The 25,915-nt window shown below is 44.4% G+C and overlaps 1 protein-coding gene across 9 annotated transcripts in view; it reads left to right on the top strand.

Annotated features, from left to right (window-relative positions):
* The window catches only part of PHACTR1 (phosphatase and actin regulator 1), a 587,665-nt gene that overhangs the window by 345,485 nt on the left and 216,265 nt on the right, over nucleotides 1-25,915 (top strand). For all 9 annotated transcript variants that reach the window (XM_047733072.1, XM_047733073.1, XM_047733070.1 and 6 more), the window contains one exon: nucleotides 24,848-25,012. In XM_047733072.1, the coding sequence (XP_047589028.1) occupies nucleotides 24,848-25,012 (165 nt within the window). The remainder of the gene's footprint in view (nucleotides 1-24,847; nucleotides 25,013-25,915) is intronic.

Genomic DNA, 25,915 nt, shown 5'->3' with positions numbered 1-25,915 from the left:
CATCCTTTGCCAAACCCTGATGTTGAATTCTTAAGTGCGACAGAACAGGCCACGTAGGCCAGCCCCTTGCCAACTGTGTGGCCTTCATCAGAGTGAGCCTCAGTGTCTTCATCTATAAAATGGTGACTCTCACAGCATCCACACCCAGGGCTCCAGTGGGATTACATGAGAGGACCTAAAGCATTTGGCGCTGACCTCACCCTAGCATCCAGCAAGTACACAAAAGTGGTGGCTATTGGTGTTGTTATAAGTAGTACATAACCCCTCTTGCCTTTTTCCTTCTTGCTTTTCATTAAATGAAATCACACGTCAAATGTTTTATTATCAGACTCCTTTTCTGCCTTTATACTTTTTGAGTCCAAAGAAGGATAAGGAAAATAACTGAATTCCTACAATTAGTATAAAATTCACCTGCAGTAATTCACACAGGGCTTGGGATGTAGTACTGAGTATGTGATAGCCAAGAGCATAAGGAAGAAGTTGAAAAACATAGGTCGGTAAAATGAAGACTATAAGAAGGTCACTAACGACTTAGAAATCTCGTGAAATTTCCATTGAATAGGAATTCTGATGGAGAGATTTTTTTTAGCATTTAGAGCTAAAACTACATGAGTTAGTGGGTTTTTTTGTTTTGTTTTGTTTTGCTTTAACATTTGCAGTCAATTAATGGCTTGGCTGTGTTCATCAGTGATTTCCTAAAGTGGAATTCATTGCTCATAAACCAGGAACTTTAAAACCAGTCAAGGCATTTGCTTTTCAAAATGATCTGTTTATATTCTAGCTGAAACAGGATAAGTCACACATGCAAAACAGCTGTCTGTCGGTCATGAAGAACAGACTGTGTCCTACTTCTGGGGAACACTCGTTAAGAGCAGTCATTGTGCTGGGCTGATGCTTGTACGGGAATATATACAAGAGGCGGAAGCAGAACTTACCCAACTGGGCCTGACTTCTTTCAAGACCTGTGTGTCAAGGTTTAGAGAACAGGGTTTCTCAAACTTGGCACTACTGACGTTCTGGGCCAGCTAGTTCTTCATTATGAGAAGTTGTTCTGTGTTGGTATACGTGTAGCATCCTGACCTGTCCCCACCGAATGCCAGGAACAACCCCCACCATATCATACCCCAGTGTGACAACCAAAAATATCTCCAGATTCTGCGGAATGTCTTCCCCTGGTTGAGAACCACTGGTGTAGACTGCAGATTCAGTAGTGCCTCGAGATCCCCTATTCCAACATTTCCAAGCAACGATAATTTATCCTATGGAAACATGCGTGTGGTATTTGGTAGGATGTCCTGATTTCAGACAGCCTCCCCCACTGACCCAACTTGGAAAGCCCCCCTCAATCTCCCCCCACCCCCACCGGGGTTGATTTTCTTAAATTTGAAAACAGGGTGTGGCATTCCCTATGCAGTGTTTGTCTTGTTTGGGCCCGAACGTCTGAATATGTTTATTGTGTCCTCTCTCACTTTTCGTCTTGATGAATTTTGCTTAGACAAATAGTGGATGCGCTTCATGCTGGTTAACAAAGTTGAGTGTCCTTATATATCCTAAGAGTGATGCTAAGTCCGCGATTAGTTTAAATGAAGAAAATTTCACTTAAAACTGTAATAAAAGGCAGAGCAATACAATTTTTTGCTCTCCTCTGTTTCCCATTCTGCTGCTAAAGTAAAGATTTTTGGTGGCTTTCCTGTGTTGCATGACCGTTGATGGGTTTAGTAAGGTGTTACCTTATATGGGACTGGGAAGGGCTGGTGTCTTGCAATGCAGGAGAGGAGTCTGTGTACCTGTTTACTGGGACACCTTTCCAGGTAAATTCTGGTCCATCAGCTATATCAGCGGAAGCAGATTCAGTTATCTTTAGAGCTTTCTGTTAAATGGGTCTATACCATTGTTTATAAAATAAGGTTGATATTACTCGTGTCTTTAGAACAAGTACCAGAAATTACCAGTTTTCTTTTTAACCAACCTTCGCACAAAGGATATATTGGTAGCAAGAAAAAATGAAATTGAAGTTTACTTTTTAGTAGATCTTACAGGAGGCACTCCATGGGAACGTGGCTGTATATTAAATCCGTAATAAGTTATAGGGGATATTGAGAAAAGTGTCGCTATTTAAATTGCATCTTGAAAATATTTATGCTAGGACGTGTATATGGCTTTCCGTATCACTATTCTGAGACTTACAGAATTTACCAACTTAATGAAATACCACATTTTCCACACTGGGGAGAATATGTGAATATACTATTTTACCTAATGCCATAGAATAATTACCCATAGAGAGATTTTTTTCTGATATTATATAGCCTGGGAATAACCACCAAATTATTCCTGGGCTATTCTGTATTTACCATTTATTAAGGAGGTTCATTTTACACTGAACAGTAATACCTTGAAAAGTAATTGTGGCTCATAGTATTGGATATTTTTAGAACGTTGGCTTTCCTGAGACATAATTACTTTAAGCTCAACCTATTTTGTACTGAATCTGTGTATAGATAAGAATCTGCCTTTAGTTTCCCCCTATTTTATAGCACTGACTAAATGACAAAATAGCTCTTAATTTTAAGCTCTCAGTCCTGGCCTCATGGCCACGCAATAGAAGAGATCTTGTTGTGTGTTGTTAAAACAGTATTTTCTAGGTTCTTCCTATTAGTGTGTACAGAAAATCCCTTGTGCCTTGGATATTTGTGACATTTACTAACTCTGTTATGAGTTTTTATACTGTTTGAGCATACAGGAGATGAGATGAAACCAATACTCTTGTTATTGTATTGGAGTCTTGGTCAAAACTTCCAGCAGGAGCAAGTCTCAATTTTATGCAACTTTTTTTTTTTTCTTTAAGATTTTATTCATCCAAAATTAAAAAAAAAATGCAAAAAAAAAAAAAAAAGATTTTATTCATCCATTTTGCAGAGATCACAAGTAGGCAGAGAGGCAGGCAGAGAGAGAGGGAGGGGAAGCAGGCTCCCCGCTGAGCAGAAAGCCCAATGTGGGGCTCGACCCCAGGACCCTGGGATCCTGACCTGAGTGGAAGGCAGAGGCTTTAACCCACTGAGCCACCCAGGCGCCCCAATTTTAAGCAACTTTCATTTCCTGAATGTCATGAAAAGGAAGCCAACTTCTTCCTTTCCTTCTCTTTTCCTGTACTTCAATTTTTCTTTAGAATGCTATGGTTTTAATTTTAATTCGCAACTACATTTGTAAGGAGAAAAATCTGGAGGACAGCCACTGATTAGCTAAAAGTTTCTGCGTAGGAGCATGGAGATCGCATTGGTGCATATTCTTGTTAGAAACACAGCCTGTAGATCCATTACTAAATGTTCCCTCACCCTGCAACCCAAGTCCAATTAGAAATCCAAATTAGAGGGGCGCCTGGGTGGCTCAGGTCGTGATCTCAGCGTCCTGGGATCGAGCCCCGCATCGGGCTCTCTGCTCGGCGGGGAGCCTGCTTCTCCCTCTCTCTCTGCCTACCTCTCTGCCTGCTTGTGATCTCTGTCTGTCAAATAAATAAAATCTTTAAAAAGGAAAAAAAAAAAAAAAGAAATCCAAATTAGGAATAACACAAAATCTTTCAACTATCTAACATGAGACTTTTTCAGGTCCGCACAATCTTTACCATTGCTTTTTGGCAGGGAACAGATTGGGAGGAATGAGGTGAGGCTGTCCTTCCCTCCTTCTGACTCCAGCTAAATTGCAGACACGTGACTTTGAAGTTATGTGTCATTTTCAGGATGCAATCACTGCAAACACTTGACCTGTTCTAGGTTAGGACAGTAGTTAGGACAGCTACTATTAGAACAGTACCACACAAAACCCGTTATTGCCAGTTTTATAGACAAGTGGTCCTGCGTGGGCCCATTCTGTTAGAATGTACATCCCATGGTTGGTTTTTTCTGCAAATAGCCATCCCTATCAGTTATTGGCAACGAGACAAAAACATTCTTTGAAGATCATCATATAATGCTGTTTGTTTTCAGCTGTTTGTTCTAGTCCGTGGGCCTCAGAACCAGAGAGGCAAACGCATTGTATGGTACTGACTCGATTTCTCAGAATTCAGAAGCTTGATTGGTGCCATTTGGAATATAACCTAAAAGTTACTGCAACTTTTACACTATGTTTGTTCTGAATGAGAACTTTCCTAGTGCTGTATAGAACTGACTCACCTTCTTCCTGTCCCGCACAGTACCCTAAACAAAGTGCTAGATTGTCGTTTTTAGTAAAATTGTCTACATACCGTATACTGAATATAATAGAGCAAAATAGCACAAACACGTCTTTAGGAAAATCTGAAGAACTGTTTTCTCTAGAGCTTCTCTGAACCAGTAGTAATTTTGTGTGTGTATATCACGATATTGTACTTGTGAAGAGCAGAAACTCCTCTTGGTCCAATTCCCAAAGTTGCACACAAAGCAGATGTTTAATCAATGTTTGTTGAACTCAATTCATGAAAGGCAGTTTGTTGGGGAAACTAATTTTTAGTAAAGGTCCTTAATATAGAATATCCGCCCCCAAAACCACTTCCCCTCATATTTTATCTTAGAAGTTCAGTTACTTCTCTCTTGGTGAGCTGAGAGCCCAAATGAACAGCTACCGTTTCTCCCCACAGCGGCTATGGGGCTGATGTCTCCAGATAATTTAAAAAAAAAAAAAAATTCCTTTTGTTGGCTTTGGGGTTGTGGTTGCCTCTGGGTGTGACACAGAAGTCTTCCTTGTCAGATTTAAATTTTTTGACTGTGTCTTCTCCTCTTGCCAAGAAAAATTCCCTTAACCTGGTTTGCCCTCCTGAGTTGAATCTTTCTCAAATCTGCTCAATTCCATAACTGCACGTAATTTTTAAGTAAGCATCAAAGAGAAGAGTTATATTTGCATGTGAGCCAGTATAAATGGCAAAAATGTACTTTTCTGGATAGCAGAAAGCCAGGAAATCAAGAAATTACCATCAGTGTTTCTTGAAGGATAGTTCAACAAATATCAAATGCTATTAGAAAACCTATGAAAATATTGACTTCATGGGGCCTGATTCCTTTCTGCTTAATGGATCTATACCAGATCTCAGGCAATTTCCATTTAAATACGTGCCCCTAAAGCCTTTGGAGTGTTCACAGAGTTTGCTTTGTGGGCTGCATGAGGACATCGTGAATATATTTGAATTCCTCTTTGCCTTTTTAGTCAACTTAGCTATAAGATTAAAATCCAAATTATTTTCCCCAAGACAAAAAAATTAACTGTAGCTATGTCTTATTAGACCAGCCTTTGGGCTCTGTTGTTTTTATTATTCTATAAAGTACTAGGCATCCATTTTTCACGAGTGCCATTTAAACCCTATAGAATAAAGATGGTTTTGACATCCAACTAAATCTGAACTTATTTGGTATCTATCCTCTTCTCATAAAGAGCCCCCTGATTTCCCCCTCCACTTTTTAGATGGGAGTTTATCTCCTTTCAGAATACAAATATTCCAGAAAAGTTGTAAGTGTTTTTGTTGTTTTGTTTTTTAACCCAGCAAACCATTTTAGTGCATTGTTGTTTCTGTTTAAATAATTCTTAAAATTCCACTTTAAAATGCAAGAAAATTGCTAGCTAAAAATTATAACTAGTGGAATATCAAGGTGATGTTTTTAAAAGATTTTATGAATTTATAGGGGTGCCTGGGTGGCTCAGTTGGTTAGTCTCTGACTTTGGTTCAGATCATGGTCTCAGGGTGCTGGGACTGGGCCCTGTGTCGGGCTCCCTGCTCAGCAGAAAGTCTGCTTGTTTCTCTGTCCCTCCCCCTGTTTGTGCTCATTCATTCACATTCAAATGAATAAATCTTTTTTAAAAATGTATGGATTTATAATAATAATATTTAGTTCTTAACTATGGCCAGGAGCTATATTAAGCATTTAAGTGCATTATCTTACATAATACAACAACTGTATAAAGAACATATTATTCTCATTTTAAGTTATTTATTTGTTTATTTTTTTATTATTCCCGTTTTAAAGTGAAGAAATTTGCCTTAGGTCATGAGGCTCATGTCTGTCCATTCCAAAACTGAGCTCTTATATGGTACCGCACATGGACCCCAGGGATAGCCTCTGGTAGGAGAGGTAACATTCGAAGTTATCAGTAATTCCTTTAAGCCCTGTACATTCAACCACAGCTACACTAAGTACCATTTGTAGATCTGTTAGATTTAAACACAAGTGCAATATTCACATTACAATGATGGCAACATGCTTTTCATAAAATCGTAATAGCTACTCTGCTACATACTGTGCTAAATGCTTTCACATACATTCATTCTTCAATAATATTCTTCATTCATTCTTCATAACTGTTTGAGTGGTAAGTTTTATTTTCCTTATTGTGCAAAGGTAGACACTGAGGCTTTGCATATGGCTTAGAGATGGCAGAGATGGGATTGAATTCAACCCTATCCCTTCACCCCATATCAGAAAATAAAATTAGAAGATCATCTAACTTTATGGTACAAGGAGGACCTCTATTTGTAGCTGAGTTTCTTCTTCCAGATCCTGTGCCTGTGTATAGATGGGTACGTTGATATGTAAGCAAACTTCTTTTACAACAGTCTAACTGTTCTATACATAATGTGTGGCCGCCTACTGTCTACTTAACAGGCAACCACGACAGTTTTCATGTCCTTAAGTAGAGCTGTCCAACATCATTTATAATGACACAGTCTACATTCGATTGTTGTCCCTTAGTTTAGTTAATCCCTCAAGGTTGGATAGTTGAGTTACTTTTTGTGCTATTAAAATACAAATGAAGTTGAATTTGTGATGTTGAATTTGACCTTTCAAACTTGATAGCAAGTCACTGGCTATGGCATGGGGGTCTATGGCATGGGGGCAGGCTTCTGTGAACAATTATGTCACAGCAAAAATGGCTCAATCATCAGATTGGGCATAACCCTTATAATTAGGACACCTCTTTCAAGAAATATGACAGCCTCTATCTTTCCTTTGCATGTGAGAAAATTCTCCCTGCATCTGTTATTACCTGTGGCTTGGAGGTAGATACCATCTCCTGTCCCATAGTCTCACCTCCAGCAAGGCTTCTCCCTAGAAGTACATAAATAAAGGATGAATCTTACCTGTACTTGATCGTCCAAACCTTGCACATTCTGGGAGATTGGAAATATTGTACCTACCCAAGTCAGAGCTTAAGAAACCTGCATTCATTTATTCATTCGAAAATATTTCATGATCATTTCCTGTGTGTCATGAATGGTCCTAACCTTTATCAATCTAGGACTTGTCAATGAGGATGCTTTGCCTGCCATGAGAGAGGACCGTGTGCATTTTGACCTTAAACAATAAGCTCATTCAGCACCTAAACATGAACTTGTGAGCAGGGCTGGTTCTAGGCCTGATTCCATGGCACCATGATTCTGTGCGTTGTCTTCCTTTGCTTCTGGACTCCAACCTCAGACACAGTGACCGGGGCAGAAACAGGACTGTCTCTTGTTGGCTGTTTCTAAGAGCAAAGAGACCGTTCTTGGAAGCCCTGCCACCTACAGGCCTCCCTTACAGATATCACTGGTCAGATCTGGACACCTACCCACTCTTAATTACTGACCAGAGATCTGCCCACTGGTGGTGAGAGTAGGGTCAGATTCTGGGTAGCTCGTGGTCCTATAGAGAAAATGGAAATAACTGAGCACAATCTGGGTTGTCTTAGGAAGGAGGATGCACAGAAAGGGGCTTGACATTCTCTGTTAAAGAGGAAGCTGGCATCATGAAGTGACGCAAATAATCGTCCCAGCAGAGGGAATGGCAGATGCAAAGGCCTGAGGCAGAAATGATGTGTTTCTTGTTGTGTTTAAAGAACAGGAAGATGAGCAGGGCTGGAGCCAGTGAGTGGGGCAGGTCATGGACCTCTGAGTTGATGTGACATCCCCAGGTCCTTAGCCTGAAAGCAGGATGATTCACCGGTGGCTTTAGAGCAGAGCAATGACATGTTTGTGAGTGGTTGTGTGAAGGACTTGGAGATGAGTAGTAGGAGTAAGAATGGAAGTTGGAGAGGCACCTGGGTGGCTCAGCTGGTTGAATGGCCAACTCTTGGTTTTGGCCTAGGTCGTGATCTCAGAACCATGAGATTGAACCCGCATTGGGCTCCATGTTCAGTGGAGAGTCTGTTAGAAGATTCTTTCCCTCTGGCTCCCTTCCGTGTGCATATGCTTGTGCACCTGCACTCGCTGGCTCTCTCTCTCTCTCTGTCATAAATAAGAAATCAATCTATCAATCTATGTATCTTTAAAAAAAAGAATGGAAGTGGGTGATGCAGAAAACTGGTCTACCCTGAGTAGAGAAGTATAGAGAGTTGGGAAATATTGAAGAATTAGTTTTGGCCACTCTTGGTGATGAATTGGATCTGGAGGAGGTGATGGAAGAGACAGTATCAAAAACGACTTGTGGGTTTCTGCTGAGCGTTTCGAAAACTGACCTTGCCATTCCTAAAGAAATGATCAGATTGGGGCACCTGGGTGGTTTAGTCAGTTGAGCCTCTGACTTCGGCTCAGGTCATGATCTCAGGGTCCTGGGATTGAGCCCCATGTTGGGCTCCCTGCTCAGTGGAGAGCCTGCTTATCTCCCCCGTCCTCCCTGCTCATGCTCAAGCATGCGCTCTCTCTCAAATCTTAAAAAAAAAAAAAAAAAAAGTGATCAGAGTAAGGGCAAAATCATTCACTTTCAATAAAGTGAATTTGAAGTTCCCATAAAGTATTATTTAGAAATTAGAGTAGCATTAATAGTAGAATGGTTCAGACACCATCCAAAATCTTCTCTTTGTATGGAACCATCACATTTTCGCAGTAACCCAATGAGGCGGATGCTGTTGTTAACCCCATTTTACAAATGTGGTAACTGAGACCCAAAGAAGTTAAGTAATTGGGCCAGAGTTAATACAGCTTGTAAGTTGTTTTAAATCAGTTAGAAGAACCTTCTAGGCCAGAAGCTTACATTTAGAAATATTCAGCTTATCCATGTTCAAGCCACAGGAGTGAATGAAGTTGTCTAGGGAGAGTTGAGCTATGGGAATTTCCATGATTAAATCAAAGTCTGATAGACACACAAAAACTATAGAGGAGAATGGGAAGAAGGAAAAGGAGAAGGTCTTCCTATAGGTTGCCTTAAAAAAAAAAAAAACCAAACGCACAACAAATGTTAAATTGTTAAAAAACAAAAATATCTGACTCCTTTATAAGCTAACAAATGGGTTATAAAAGGTTCCTAACTTCTGCCAGAGAGTGTGTGAACATGGACCTGTTACATCAGCACTTGAAGTTCTGCCACTTACAAACTATAGTTTCTATAAACTTCTGCAAGTCACTCCTTTGCATTAGGATTAGGTTCAACTGCATGAAACAAAATCATAATAACTTAAGATAGGAGTTTATTTCTCTCTCATGGAAAAATGCAGAGGCAGACAGGTCAAACCTATCACTTGTAATGGCTCCACGAAAGTCTTAAGGACCTAGGTGCCACCTAGCTTACTGCTCCTTCATTACTAGGAGGTGACCCTTGTCCTCAGAGTGGCTGCCAAGTTCCTGCCATCACAGCTTTGGTCTAGAAAACTGGGTGAAGGGAAAAGCAGATCAAAGAAATGGCGCATCCCTTCACTTTAGCAAACTTGGCAGAAGTCCCAACACTTAAGCTTATAGCTCAGTGGTCAAAGGTTGGTAATATTTCCACACCTACCGTCAGAGGAGGCTACGAAACAGTCATTCAGCTGGGCAGAAAATCAAGAAGCTTTCACTAAAGAGAAGGAAAGAATGGATATTGGCAGGCAACCAGCCATCCCTGCCACTGTCAATTTGCTCTTTTGTAAAATAAGGATTAACATATTGGCTTTACCTCTTCTGTTGGTTTGTTGTAGGGATCAAATAATACAATGGGCAAGTGCTTGATAAGCGATAAAACACTTTTCAGATAGTTGCCTGAGAATGGCCATTGACTCCTCTTGCACACAGCAGGCGTTTTTATTTTGAATGAGAAAATCAGAAAAAGTTAAGATTTTCCACTAATGCATAGCTGCAAAAAGGCAAGAAATGTGAATTGGAAAGACAGGATATTTTTCTTTGATTTTTGCCTTTCAATGACAAGGCAATTTCAGAACAACCAAGATGGGTATTTGATTAGCTCTGCAGTAAAATGTCTCATCAGTTTTGCCAAACTCAGGCACTGTCTGAGGAAGGCAGGAGAATTACCTACAGGGACAGCAGTTGTCTCATTAACCCACCTGGTCCTTCCCCTTCTGACTTCCTGGTAACATGATGAGGATTCCAGGACTGCACTGAGGGGAATGGCTCTGTGGTTAGGAAACTAGTTGCCCTCGATGCAAAATGTAGCCCGTGACTATGCCTAGAGATTCTCAAGCAAAAGAAATCCATTTCCCTGTGAATTCCTGACTGCCCTAGATTTACTTTATCTGGGAATGTTAATATTCTTTTTAAGTTTTGAGTTTGACTCCAGAAAGATGATGCTTTTGCCTTTAATAACGACGTTTAAAGATTGTTCTGTCACACCGAGCAAAGTATTTCTGTTATCTCTCAGGTAACAGAAATTACCTGAGGTGCTTTGTATGTCCATATCTGTTTCCCATTGCTCTCGGAGTGGAATGGTATTTGCTTTGGCTTGGTACTTTCCATTTTAGGATTTCAAAGGGTAGGAGCTTCATCTTCTCCTTCCTTAACTCCCCTGTCCCATCACTCAAGTGGTACAATGAATGTGTAACAAATATTTGCAGGGTTAAAGCACCATAACCTCATGGGCTCATGGGCTGTGAGTGAATCTCCCAAAAGTGTCCATGGGGACAGAGAGGAGGTCAGAGGCTCGAACTTGGCCCATTTCTTGGGACATCTCTGTTTTTCCCATCCTTGACCTGAGGCCTTCTCATCTAACACCTGGAAACTTTGGAAAGGGGACGGGGACTAGCACAATCAGGGCTAATTTAGTTGTGACAAGTTTAATTATGTCCCCTCAAAGAAAAACTGGAAAGATGCTTTATCAATTAAAAGACCGAATTGTAAGTAAAACGTTCTAACTCACCGTTTAACTTCTGCAACGTGGGGACGTTTCCCAGTTGGAACCAGGGCTGTTCAGTTAGTTTCATTGCTACTCTGGAGCATTTGATGGCCATTAGCTGTGCTTTCTGGAGCCCTCCAGTGAAGACCCAGCAGCCGGCCTCCCTCGCACACTGTCAGACGAGATGAACCAAGAGTACATTCAGACAGAGCATAACCACAGAACCTATCAACGCCCTAGATTTGAAGTCAGGAGATGTTTAATGAGAACACACTAAGTGCAGTTATTAGCCTAGAGTTTTCATGTGTTCATATAAGGATTCTACAATCAGAGAAGTAGATATGATTCTTCCTTTGCTGTTAAGGAAATGCCATTCTGAGATCAATAAATGAACGTGTCTGTACCCACAGAGCTAATCGATGATTGGCACTTAGACCTCAGTGTTCACAGTTCAAATTCTAGGCTCTGAGGTCAGTATTTCATCATTAAAAAAAATAAGAATTTTAAAATACGCTCCTAATTCGATGTGAATTCAGAACTTCTTAAGGGGAAAAATTAATTGATGACTTCCCTTGCTGAGACCTCTTTAGAAATTGAACATCTTTCTTGGGGCACCTGGGTGACTCAAGGTTAAAGCCTCTGTCTTCAGCTCAGGTCATGGTCTCAGGGTGCTGGGATCGAGCCCCGCGTTGGGCTCTCTGCTTGGTGGGAGCCTGCTTCCCCCCTCCCTCTACCTGCCTCTCTGCCTACTTGTGATCTCTCTCTCTCTATTAAATAAATTTTTAAATTATTTAAAAAAAAGAAATTGAACATCTTTCATACAGAAGAATAATGAAAGGACCCCAAAGGAAATATTGACAGGACAAAAAGAATAGGACATTTACCTCTGAAAAAAGACTAATGGAGCTCAATTTCCGTGTTCTGAAACAAGGAAAATTATGAGTTCCTCACGAAGACCTCAAAAAATACATCAGTGGTTTCTTTTTTTTCTGAATAATGGTTCAGGCAGACCCAAGTTGGAGCGATGGATGGCAAAAACACACAGAAATTATACACACAGGGGAAAGAGAGCGAGGCTGTTTTAGCAAGGACCCGCATTCCTGCGAAAATATTTTCTCCAGGAGCATAGTTTAGATTTCACACAGTCACTATGCAAATGACAAACGGCGCTGAAAAACTGGTCTGTGAACTAATGGGAGATAAACGAGGAAACTGTTATGTCATCTGAGAAAGAAAATGAGAAATCTGAGCTTAAAAGGAGGTAGACTCAGGCAATGATGCCTCCATGGGCTCTGAGGTCTTCACAAGGTGCTCTGTCATTTCTTGTTCAATAGGTAACCCAGGGGCCGTTATTATGAGATCTTGGAATGAGCTCGTGTTGGGGGTAGGGGAGGGAAGGCTGAGGAGTTTGTTAACCTTGACAGTATCCTGGGAGAAGAGACTCTTTGAAAAGAGTTGAATTAAAAAATGTACACCCTGCTGGTCTTGTACATCCTCAAGCCATCCATGAGGTTTGGGGTGTGAGAAATGACTGACCCCTCTTTAGACTGAGGAGCTCTGAGCCCCTTTAACTGCCTGTCTGAGTTCGTGGATTCTGGGCAAGTCCCCTGAGGCCTCTGCATCTAATTTCCTGCACCTGTAGAAGGGGTCAAAAAAAGACACTGCGTTGGCATTTTGGAAATGATGCCCCATGGAATGCTGGTCTGTTTTGAGAACTCTGTGTCCCACTCGGGAACACCAAGCAGCCATATTTGTGGTTTAATTAAGTTTGGGAACCAAAGCGTTAAAGTTTATAAGGTTTCTTTGTGGGTTTTTTTTTAAGATTTTATTTATTTATTTAACAGAGATCACAAGTAGGCAGAGAGGCAGGCAGAGAGAGAAGGGGAAAGCAGGCTCCCTGCCAAGCAGAGAGCCTGATGCCGGGCTCGATCCCAGGACCCTGGGATCATGACCTGAGCTGAAGGCAGAGGCTTAACCCACTGAGCCACCCAGGCGCCCCAAAGTTTATAAGGTTTATTGCAGACCTTCTCAGAGCCTTAAAAAGGCTAAAATGTGATTCTTTGAGAATATGGTATGTTAGCCGTAATTACAGAGCAACATTGGGAAATTTGATACCCTTCCTACATAATGAAAGTGTTACGAAGACCTAATGAGGTAATAAATGGAAAAGCATTTGGAAAGAGGGGCTCCTGGCAGGCTCAGTTGGTGGTGTGTGTGACTCTTTATCTCTGGGTTGTGAGTTTGAGCCCTAGGTTGAGTATAGAGATTACTTAATTTTTTAAAAAGCATCTATTAAGAATAAAGCACTATATGAACATTAGACATGTTTAAAAGACTTCAGATTCTTTGAGGATTTTGGGACTAACCTCACTGAAGTGATCTTCCTCCTTACCCACCTGAAGGCTGTGGATTTAATTGGGAAGAAGGGTATTAGATTCTAGGCTTTGGTAGGAATGCCATAGTATGTTTTCTGCAGTGTAATTCTTAGACTGCTCACACCGAAATTACCTGGGCTGCTTTTTAGGGCATTCGTGTTACTGGTTCAGATCGGTGACCAGAGATCAAAAGTTTTAGCAGATACTTGCGTTGATTCTTATCTGCACTGAAGTTTGAGATGCACAGCCTGGAGGGTCTTGGCATAGAGTTCAAAGCCTGCAAACTTCACATAATTCCTTAGTGGTAAAGTGGTAAGGAACTTCACACCATTCTGGCCAGGTGGTCTGCCTGAAACTAGAGGAAACTTTTTATTTTTAGATAACTTTTATTGAGTCTCCAGTCTATGCCCCCAAAGGGTGTGTTTATGAACACCTGTTCATTCTTACAAGTCAGTATTATTCCTTGGTTGTGGGAAAGCAAGCAGACAGGACTTCCCAAAGGTCACACAGTGAATTTGTTAGAGCTCTTTGGTTAGAGGTAAGAGAGGACCCAACCCACTTAGGCTTAAGTTAAAAAGCGAATGTATTGGTTTTTTGAAGATAATGTCCACTGTTAGAATGCTTTCAGGAAGGGCTGGATCCAGGAGCCCGAATGATGCCATGAAGTCTCAGTTTCACCTGAGCCATCCATCCTTCAGTTCTTTTCTTCTTCTCTGTTGTTTCAATTCTCAGACAGGCTCTCCCTTCAAGGGGGCAAGAATATTCCCAGCAGCTTCATGCTGTAGAACAAGGGTTGGCAAACTAGTTCAAACGGCTGGCCACCTGCTTTTGTAAATAAAACAGTATTGAACATAGCCATGCCCATTTGTGTACATTTGTGGCTGTGTTCATGCCCCAGGAAGTTGAGTATTTGCAACAGAGTTGTTCAGCCCATAAAGCCTAAAGTATTTAGGATTTGCCTTTACGGAAAGGGTTTGCTGACCCCTGCAGGAGAAGCCAGGTTTTGTTGAGGTTTGATTTTGAATCTGTGGGAGGCACTACTTATTTATTTCTAGATTATCAGACCCTAGAGTCTGATGTTTTAAGATAAAGAATCAGGGCGCCTGGGTAGCTCAGTCAGTTAAGCGTCTGCCTTTGGCTCAGGTCATGATCTCATGTTCTGGAACTGAGTCCTGCATGGAGCTAGCTGCTCAGCAGGACCCTGCTTCTCCTCCTCCCTCAGCTCCCTCCCCCATGGGTGCTCTCTCTCTCTCTCCCTCAAATAAATAAATATTTTTAAAAAATGAACAACGAACCTACATTACTTAAAGATTGTTGCTTTGGATTAACACAAGACTTGGGAGTTCATTTACAGTTTAAATAAATTCCATTCCCAACACAAATATATTCTATTGATTAAAAAAAACAATAGAACGTTCTGTAAGTTTTTGTAGTCATTGCGGGCTTTGGTGGGTGAAGGTTAGATTCCCAATAGATGAAACAGGAATTTTGTATTGAATGTCTCAGGAAGAACTTGGTTTATAACATCTATTATCTCAATAAATAAAACAACACAGACATACATAAATTTAAATTTTAAAAAGACATTGCCCCCACCTGTCTGGTCTGTTAGCAGTGCTCTTTGTTCATAGACTGCCTGTGGTCATGGAACGCAAATATCTTCTCCGCACAGTGCTTAGAAAATAGGAAGTATTTGACATAATAGGATTGTTCCCTCTCAAAGCAGCGGAAATTACCATTGTGTCTTAGAGATTCTTTTCATATTAACCAAGTCTGAATGAAGGTTTTTAAGTTTATGGCCCCTGCTTTGACCAGGCTTAGAGAGAGCCTGTCTAATGGGCAATCCCAGTTGAAACAGCGTGTCTATTAATAGACCCAGCCGAGCCCAGAATGAGGCTCAGTGCCTGGTCAGTTGCTCTTCCCTGACTGACTGAATGGCTAGGGGTGGGGGTGGGGCCGCGGAGAGTGCAGCATTCTGATTGGCCCACGCTTGGTCACGTGCCCCCCCCCCCCCCCCCCCCGTGTCAGGAGTGAGGTCATCCTTTCCTGAACCACCTGGACTGGAAGTGGAGAAAGACGACTCCAGAGGAAAAGCAGGACCCTTTTGCCACCTGCTGGGAGGCCAAAAAAGAACTCATACCCACCCATAGCCTGTTAAGTGGTGGGTTCAGGATCTGGACCCGCATCCTCCTGGTTTTAAAGCTAACATTCTTTCCACTGTATACAACATACAGCTTTTGTTGAGTGAAGCAGATCTGACCCTATCCCAGGCCAGACTCTGGTTCCTGTTGAGTTCCTAATCGCAGCCCATGGCGTGGGTGAAGAGTAGACAAGGTCCTTATGGTTCTACAGGTCCTACTGATCTGGGATGGGTATCCTCCTGAACACGGGGATGGGTGTATTTTATGACCTCTCAGGCTAGGTGTTAGACAACTGGTGTCTTCTCTTGCTGGAGTAGGATCCGTTTCTATTGGCATCTGTTTCGTAAGTGACCTTTTCAAAAAGAGCCTCATGTCCACGCTCCTCCCAGGAGCCCTCCTGTAACTCCAGCAGGACAACAGAGGCTTGAAGAGCCGAGCTTTCCTAGAGTGGGCAGGTGTTCCTGAAAACAGACAAGGCTTAATTAATAGCAGGTGTTTCTTCTAAGCATCCTGTCTTTGCGGCCGTTAGTTCCTCCTCCATTTCCCCGAGGGTAAGACAGGGATGATGATAATTGCACTGCCTTGTGAGATTACTGTGGGGTTGCAGAAGACACTACTACCAGTGGCTTGGTCGGTGCCTGGCACAGACTCAGTGAGTAAAAAGGGGTGGGTGTGTCATCGCTGTCCTCATCATCCTTGTCAATGATGAAGGAAGCACCATCTTGTGTGGGATCTCCCTTCCTGGTGTCGGGAAACCGGCCACCCTCTTACTGGTGTGCTGAGTTCCGTACACCACGTTAGTCTGGCCGCCGAGCCTCTTTCTGCTATGATGGCCTGTACTTCCTGAGCCAGTTCAGCTGCTCCCTTTGCTCTCCTTACAAGTCAGTGCATCTTAGGGCCCTGGATTTAGGGCCATGCTCGTATTCCTCTAGGATTTCACTTACTGCTTTAAGAGAAGACCAGCAGAAAGACTTGGGCCATCTTTGGTCCCATGGGATCCATGCATTCCCTCTCTCCCAGCCCTCCCCATACCGGCACGGTGTCCTTGTGTCCTTTAGCCAAGGTGCTTGTAAAGGATGGTCTCAGTCTGTTCAGTGTTCAAGGCAATGGCAAGCCTGTGAGTGCATCCTTTGGGCTCCACTCCCGGCAGTGGGGGGACCTCCCTCCTCCCAGGCAGAAATCTCCGGAGCCAGAAGAAAAGGAGAGAGTTGGCCAAGTGCCTGAGCAGATAGGCTGAGAAGGATGGGCCCAAATATATGCTTCTCCCGCCACGTCCCAACCCTCAGGAGAGCATCACACTGGTACATCCTTTATTGGTTCTTCCCTGGCGAAGAATCCTCTTTTTGTAGCAACAAGACTGAGAAGCAGCTCTCAGTTAGGACGTCTACATGTCCCTGCAGAGGCACCATGGCCAAGACTCAGAGGTCATGATGGTGTCTGAGGGTTGTGTCCAAGCTATAAACGTGGCTTCCCGTGGGGTGTGCTTGGTGGCTCCCGAGCAGAGAAGGCAGCTCTTTGCCCCTCCTCACCCGGGCCTGCGACACGCACGCCAACTTTGGATTGAGATGGATGAACCCTTTGTTAAAGGCAGCTGTACCCCCATGAACACGAGGCTGGGCCTGTATCTGGTTCATACACCTCAGTTCCATCCCTCTTTGACTGATGGTAAGGGACAGGGAAGAAGGGGGTGCTCAAAGGGTTGGAAGACTGGGTAAGGGCAGTGAAGGCCAAAGAAAGGGCAGAGCGAGTGGATGGGTGAGAATACCTGAGACCCTTGTACTCAGCGATACTAATACCAGTGGGGTTTCAGGCATCATGTCTGCGTTTGCACTGAACCCATTAGTGGCCCAGTGGTCAGTATGGCAGTGCTGTCTTACCTGCCACCTCCTTATAGACTGATAGGCGTTCTCCAAACCAGGTAACCTATCCTGGGCCAAAAGAGCCTCCATGGGCCCCCACGGCCCCCTCCTCGACAGCCCACCCCTTGTCCCCTCTACCCCCTCCTCTCCATCTTCTTCCCACTCCTCAACTTGTGCACAGGACAGGAGCTCCTGATTTTTAGAATAAAAATATGTCTGTCCTTTGTTTTAAATATACTTCACAGTTAATACAGATCAGTCCTAGGTGGGACCAAAGCTCTCCAGAGAGTTCTGGTCTCCCTAAGACCATGTGGTATAACTTTGGGAATGAAAAGGGGGAACATACAGGCCTCTTTCTCCAGCAGAAGCCTGCTCATCCTTCATTTCCCTGCCCCGAGGTATCTCTATAAAACAAAGTGTCTCTCTCAAAGCAGGGAAGCCACAGGTGTGGAGCATTTCTTGCGCGCCTAGGTACCTGTGTGCTGTCAGTCTGCTGTTGTGAGGGAAGGTAACGCCACCAGCAGCAGAAAGGCCACACTGGGTTCCCTTGCGTCGCTAACTAACCAGCCGACCTCACCCCCATCCTGAACTTAGCCACCACTCCCAGGATGGCGAGATGGGGTGAAAACATAACCCCTTCAGGAGGCTGGAAGGAGAAGTGAATGTTAACAGATCTGCTCCGGAAACTTTCTATTTCAGATTCCTAGGTGGACTAGTCTCGTCTCAACTTTGGGTTGAGAGGCAGGTATCTAGTTGGTGAGAGTCTTAGGTCCTCCAAAAGCCTGAGGAGCACTTGGTACCTGGAGAGATTTATGGGGGTGGGGGGGCGGGGGGATGCCTTGGCCTCTGGCTCTGTTGATGACTGGGCGCCACATAGCAGAAGCATTGTGCCATCCTCCCTCCCTCCTGAACTTCTCAGGGGAACATTGTAGGACCCTTTCTAGGACACCAAAGTTGGTTCTTCCTCTGGATAAGCCTTGAAGGCCAGGCCACCATGAGAGAGAGAATGGTAAGGGTGCTGACTTGGGTCCTCCCCCGCCCCAGCCCACACTCCCACGGCATGCTCTAAGAACCCACCAGAAGCCTCCCAGTCTGCCAGAAGGGGTGGGCTTCAGGGCACACACAGACACAGGGGTCTGGATTCTGGTCTTTCGAATCTCGCCTCACTGAAGTCTCTTCCGTCTTGCTTTTCTCAAGGGACGGGAAAATCACGTCCCAACCCTTTCCCCCACCTCCCCCACCGCCCCCCAAGCAAAGTGAATTCTAGACTGCCTAGTCACTTGAACAGCATTTACCTGGTTGGAAGCGCTGGGAAGACCCACCCCCACCCCCACCCCCCAGAGCTCCCCTGGCCAGCAGAGCTCCGAAGCTCAGCTGTCTGGCCTCCTGCCTTTTGGTTCACTCTTCTGTCCTGGCAGCCGACATTCGAGCTGATTCATGTCTAAGTGAGCAGTTTCTCCAGACACCTGTCTCCTCTCTCTGCGGCACGAGGAAGCCGCCTTTGAGAGCCGTAGGCTTGGGCCTAGCAGCCTTTTCATTGTCCGTTTCTTACAAATGCCCCTGGCCTGGGTGCCCTTCCCGTCCCTTTGTCTTCGTCCCATTCTCCCCCACGCTCCTGCGAGGGGGGACACCACTTTAGGCTGAGCCTGGTTTTACTTTCTGTTGCTCTTCTTCCCGTCCTTACTCTGGAGTGCCAATCCTCGCTCGTAAACCTTCCAACTTCATTATCCGGTAGCAAAGCAGCCAGGTTGGGAGCCGGCCCCTCTGTCAAATGAATTGGGGAAAACGCAATGTGGATGATTAAAATATAAATCAATTAGAGTAATCCAGTCTGCTCAATAATCTGCACTTAAGAGCTAAACATCTTGAATTTAATAACGTACTTATGGGGCGCCTGGGTGGCTCAGTGGGTTAAGCCTCTGCCTTCGGCTCGGGTCGTGGTCTCAGGGTCCTGGGATCGAGTCCCGCATCGGGCTCTCTGCTCAGCGGGGAGCCTGCTTCCTCCTGTCTCTCTGCCTGCCTCTCTGCCTGCTTGTGATCTCTCGCTGTCAAATAAATAAATAAAAGTCTTTAAAAAAAAAAATAACGTACTTATTAAAGATCCATTTAAGGGCGCCTGGGTGGCTCAGTGGGTTAAGCCGCTGCCTTCGGCTCAGGTCATGATCTCAGGGTCCTGGGATCGAGTCCCGCATCGGGCTCTCTGCTCAGCGGGGAGCCTGCTTCCCTCTCTCTCTCTCTCTCTCTGCCTGCCTCTCCGTCTACTTGTGATCTCTCTCTGTCAAATAAATAAATAAAATCTTAAAAAAAAAAAAAAGATTTAAAGATCCATTTAACTCTGGGGCTATAATTATGCCTTTATAATGCTCTGTCACCTTCTTGCCACTCTAGGTTTTTTTAAAAAGGCACTCCTAATTTCTTATAATTATTTTAATGTGATTTTGGAATAATTTTTATTCATTTTTTTAAAAAGTTGGATCATGAAACAGCTTTTTAGTCCCGGTGGTGCATTTTTCTTAAGACAACTAGCGATACTGATTTTATACTTTTCAAGAGGTATCTGAGTGAACCCAACCCGGTGTCCTCATTCGTTCACTTTTTAACAAACTATTATTGGATGCCAGCTGTGAGCGCAAACCTCCGTATCAATCCTGAGTAACTCCTGTCCTGATTTTTGTGTGTGTGTGTGTGAGGGATTCAGCATATAATTTCTTCCTTTATCAAACTTCTAGAAATTTTTTAAGATTTTATTTATTTATCTGAGAGAGAATGAGTGAGAGAGAGCATGAGAGAGGAGAAGGTCAGAGGGAGAAGCAGACTCCCCAAGGAGCTGGGAGCCCGAGGCGGGACTCGATCCTGGAAGTCCAGGATCATGACCTGAGCCAAAGGCAGTCGCTCAACCAACTGAGCCACCCAGGTACCTGTCTTCCTTTATCAAACTTTTAACAGAAAATGTTTCAGGTTGGCTAAAGTTAGAGAAGTCTCAAACTGGATACTTTTAAAAATTTTACCTTTCGTGTCTTAGACCCGAGACACAAAAGAAAGAAACATGGAAACTCTCCCAACCCCACTCAGATACCGTGATATGCACGAACTTGCGCGTGGACTTTCAGTGGTGTGATGGCCCCATGAAGACTGTTGGGATCTGTAGGGACTGCTGTTTAGAGAGGTACTAGCAGATAATTCTGGGTCGGCCACTCAGAAGTCCTTGAGACCCAGGCAGGAACTGAGAAGCTTCTCCTGTAAGTTGTGGGAAGCCACGGAAAGCCATTGGAAGAAGCAGGCTTCTGGAAGTGTAATCCTGCAGTAGTATAAAATACAGGTTTGAAGGCCAGAGGCTGAGGTTTGGAATGGAGGTTTGGGGACTTAAATCTGGATAAACAACACTCAGGTTATAAACGAAGGTGAGAAATGGGAACAAGGTGGTGAGTTTGAAAGAGAAAGCGACCTTGTGAAAATTGGGTCACTAGACAGTCCTGACTTCCTTCCTGGACTCAAAACCCCCGTGGTTTTGCCACAGTTCTCACATCTGTCTCTCCCCGCATGGCGACTCAGCTACTGAGCACCTTTGAAGAAGCCCCTAATCCAAGCAATGGATACCATTTATTCACTAATTTTTTAAAAGATTTTGAAAGATTTTTTTTTAAAAAATCTTTTTTAATAGTATTTTTTAAATACCATTAAATCTTTTTAATAAATACCATGCAATAAATACCATCGGTTTATTTTTTAAAAAAGATTTTATTTATTTGAGAGAGAGTGAGCATGCACGTGAGAGAGAAAGAGCATGAGGTGAGGGAGAGGGAGAAGCAGGCCCCCCATTGAGCCAGGAGCCCTATGCGGGGCTCGATCCCAGGACCCTGAGCCAAAGGCAGAGGCTTAGCCACTGAGCCACTCAGGGGCTCCACTTAAGAGAATTTTGATCACAATTTCTGTTTATTCTTTTTATTGTTTAAAGCACTTTCATTTAAAGAGAATAACTTCCAGATTCAGCGTGGTTGAGGCTGTTCGGTTGTTGCCTTTGGCTGCTTCTCCTTCCTCACTGTAGCTGGTTTTCTTCCCTTCTCTCCTCAGCCCCTCTGCAGTCCATACTCACTCAGAGTCTCCTCATTGTGTCCCTTCCTCCCCTCAGCCCCCAGTCACCCACTGGATTAATCTCCCTGAGGCCCCACCTGATGTGTGACACTTGGGCTCAGGGACCTCTGTCCACACTTTCAGAATAGAGTCTCCCAGTGACTAACCATAGTTCAGTTCGGAATAGAGTCTCCCGGTGACTAACGCCTGCCTATGCAGTTTTGATCCCACCACCTCCTCTCCTCCCCGGAAGCGCAGCCTCCCTTCCCCTCCGCTGGCAGCCTGGCCTACCGTCCACATCCAGCCTCTCCTCCCACATCTGGGCAGATTTCCCTTCATTTGTTCTCTCCGTTGCTCTAAAATGTGAAATCCCAACTTCCAAAGATACTTCTCAGAAAAACTACATTCTTTGGCTCCAAAGCCCTTGTCGTGGAACTACCTCCCATCCTCTGTGCTGCTTCCTTTTCTAATCAAAGTTTGTTGTTGTTTTTTTTTTAAGATTTATGTATTTGACAGAGATCACAAGTAGGCAGAGAGGCAGGCAGGAGGTGGGGGTGGGGGGAAGCAGGCTCCCTGCTGAGCAGAGAGCCCGATGCGGGGCTCGATCCCAGGACCCTGAGATCATGACCTGAGCTGAAGGCAGAGGCTTTAACCCACTGAGCCACCCTGGTGCCCCTAATCAAAGTCTTTTTTTAAAAATGGAAAGTCTTGGGGGCATCTGAGTGGCTCAGTGGGTTAAGTGTCCAACTCTTGAACTCAGCTCAGGTCTCGATCTTGGGGTGGTGAGTTCAAGCTCTGCTGAAAATAAAAGGGGAGGGGGGAGGTCTTCACTTTCTCTGTAGTCATGAAACACAAAAACTTCAACCTCACGTTGATCTGGAAAGTTGCCGAGAGCCCGTGATTCTGCCACCTGGCTGGATCTTGTCATCTGTCAGGTCCCTTCATGCCCTACCTGCGTTCTAGTCACTTCCCCTTAAGAGGATTGCAGTGGCCTCTCGTTACTGTCTGCCACCTGTGTCTTCCAGTTCAAGCTCCCATTGCTGTTTCAGTGCTAGTCCTAGAAATAAATCTGTGTTTTCTCCATCACGCTCATTAACACAAAGCCCGTCCCCCACACGGACACTCTCGATCTCCTTCACTGTGTTCTACTTTCTCTTTAATTTCCCCCGCAAACATGGTTCTTCGAACACAGTGCACCGTTGACTTAGTTGTCCTGTGTATTATCTTTGGCTGGCCCTCCCAGCCAAAGAAAGCTCCATGAGTTGGTGTTCTTAGCTGTTCTGCTTGCTGACCTAATTCAAGCATCTGGAACATGGTGAGCACTCAGTACATATCTGTTGCCTTTCATAATGTCCATGCCTATCTTCACATTCTCGTCCTTTCCTCTCTGGTTGTAGAAGAAAACCCAAACGCCTAATGGAAACTTCCCGAAGCTTGCCTGCTGGGCCTCCAGACTCCTCCAGCCCCCGTCCCTCACCGTGGCTCTCCATCTCACATAGCTTAAGTGATGCTCACGATCTGATGGGTTTCTGGACGTGCCGTGTTCTTTCAGCTTTCTCCGTTTCTTTGGGGTCTGTTCTCTTTCCAGAAATCTACTTCTCTGTCTACCCCACGTGGGGGGAACACTTCCTCCTCTTTCAAAGTCTGGCCAAAAATGCCACCTCCTGTGGGTCTCCTCCAGGGTTGAGAAGAATTAGTCTCCCTCTCCAGTAGGCTTCCTTTGAATTCTGTATGGTTGCTCCTGGTGTGCAGTGGAGACCCCTGGGTCTCCTCCCCACGACTCTGCCCCGTCACATCTGGGGCTTCTGGGGGTCTGCCCCAGAAACGATCACAGTGTCTGTTAGGGTGTCATGTAGTCACTTACTGCGGGGGTTGAAGGGAGGAGCCGCTGTGCATTGGACCACATAGTCAAAGGTTTGAGGACTGTCACCATGCAATATGTCCAGATTGTCGCCGCCCTCACCCCCACACCTGTGCCTTCCCCCTGTTCCCTGTTTCTATCAGTGAAGGCTGTCACTCCGCTGACCTGGACACTGGGAGTGATTCCCCCTCCTCTCCCTCAGGTCACCCAATTAGGGCCTGTTGACTCTACTCCCAGACATCTCCCAAATCTTCTCTTCATCCTGCTGTTGGGAACCTTTGCTAACCCATCATCTCTGTCACCAAGCACAGTGCCTGGCACATGGGGGGAGTTGCCATATCTCTATTTCTTGAATCGGTGAGTATCTGAGTTCAAACCACTTCAGGCGACAACGGGCAGATGACCAGGCTGTGAGATCGAGCTCCTGAGAAAGCCCTAATGTTGCAAAAGTCTGGGCGATTCCTCTGGAGATGGCGTTAGAGGCCCAACAGAGTGGTTTGGGGTCAATACCACAGCTCGTGATGTAACCGGACTTTCTGGAAGAGTGAATCTGTCTCCCCTTCCTGATTTTGCTGAGGGGGTTACTTTTTCTAATTATCTCTGCCCTAAAAATTCAAATCCAAGTATATGTCCCTCACTGGGATATGTAAATTCTCACATATGTAAATTCTCACATAAATTCTCACATGTAAATTCTCACATAAGAGATAAGGGTTTGTTTGCTTTCAAGTGATGAAAGAGGTCAGGGCGATTGTGACCTCTAAGGAAGGCTCCACCAGACATGATGAGTGTGAAGGTCTTCATGCCCTCACACATGGGGTTACTGAGATTAGTCCAGATGTGCCCTCAAGTCCCTTTCAGCTTCCAACTTCTAAGAATAATACTATTATTATAGCAAAATGACAGGAACAAGAAAACTTAGGGTTGTAAAGTCTCATGAAGGGTGAGCGATTCTAAAATCAGCCTCGGGTGGGGACACTCCCTCGACAGATTAGGGTGCTGCTTTGGGGCTGGGCAAAGCAGGAAGGAAAGTCGTGGGTGGTGGAGGCATTGGCTTTGGAACAGACAGTTGATAAATGTTTTCTCCCTCCTCTTTTCTCAGCAGATGGTGGGGTAGTGATTGCATCTGCCCAGTCTTATCTGAGATCTTGCTGGACTACTAGTTACCCAGACTGTCACTTGACTCCACTGATGCCCTCTTCCTGCCTCCCTGGGGAATCTTGATGTGTCAAGAGGGTTCTGTTCCTCCTTTTTGCCCTCCTCCTCAGGTCTAAGTCGAGGGCTCGGTACATGTGGGGTGCTCCGGGTCCGTAGGGTTTGGCTGTCTCCAGGCTGTAGAACACATTGGTGTGACTTCCATTCCAAAAGGCAAAAAAGAGAAATGGAACTTCGATCATGTGGTTTCTGTGATCTGTAACCATGGAAAACGTTGGCCATCTGCGAGGATCCCATTTTAACACTTTTTTCCTCCCTCTCTCTTTCCACCTCTTTCTCGGGGGAAAAACAGCTGAGGAAGTGGAGAGGCTGGCGGCCATGCGTTCCGACTCCCTTGTCCCAGGCACACACACCCCTCCCATCCGGAGGAGAAGTAAGTTCGCCAACCTGGGAAGGATCTTCAAGCCTTGGAAGTGGAGAAAGAAGAAAAGTGAGAAGTTCAAGCACACATCCGCAGGTAAGGTGATTGCTTCCCTCATTCCTCTTTGGGAGCTGGTGGACTTGAACTCTGTATGTTAATTAGAATTTAATTATTGTAGATGATCTGAATTGAAGTGGGGGGAATCAAGCCTGAGGATTGCTCTTGTATCAAATAAATCTTGGGTGCACTTGAAAATGGCTTTCAGATCCCGCGTGTTTCCTTGTATCTCCGGCTTTTGGTTGTTGTGTTTTGATCCGCCACTTGTGTTCAATCTATAAATATCTGAGCTTAGAATTCCACCTTTTCTGTGATTGAATGCTTTTATTCCACCACTGACAACCCATTTCTTATTATTCAGCCTTTTTTTTTCCCCCCACTGCTTGGTGAAGACCAACACACAGCAGAGAGTAAGTTAAATATGGTCTTTGGCAGAGGAGACGAGGTTATTCTATGGAGGAAAAATCTTGCATGAATGATTGTTGGACATGGCAGGAAGACGCAGGAGAATGAAATCTGAGCATCCCTGTAAGGGCAGGGACAATGCTACAGCTCATGGCTTACGTGGGCATCAGAAGAATTGGAAGAAAGTCAGCCTAGCTGAGGGGTAAAGAGCTTAGATTGTGGAGTCCGACTGTGTAGATTCAAGTCCCAGCTCTGATGCTTGGTAGTTATATGACCTTGCTCAGTTTTTTTTTTAATCTCTGTACCTCAGTTTTCCCATCTGTAAAATAGAGCTAAAAACAGTACAGGATTTAAAATTGTGAGTTTATGTGGCAGGCTATGTGGAATCTATTTTAAATGAGTAGGAGTGTGCAGAGGGAAGTGTATAAGGAAAGAGGTCTGATTTCCCTCTGTGGGGTTTGAGAGAAGATGATGGAATAGCGATGCAGATGCTTTTGGTTTGTTTTGTTCTGATTTGGCTCATTAAATGCTCAGGAA

Source organism: Lutra lutra, chromosome 6 (genome assembly GCF_902655055.1).
Source record: "Lutra lutra chromosome 6, mLutLut1.2, whole genome shotgun sequence".
Classification (NCBI taxonomy): Eukaryota; Metazoa; Chordata; class Mammalia; order Carnivora; family Mustelidae; genus Lutra; species Lutra lutra.
Note: the sequence above shows the minus strand (reverse complement) of the source record. Positions and strands in the feature narration are given on the sequence as shown.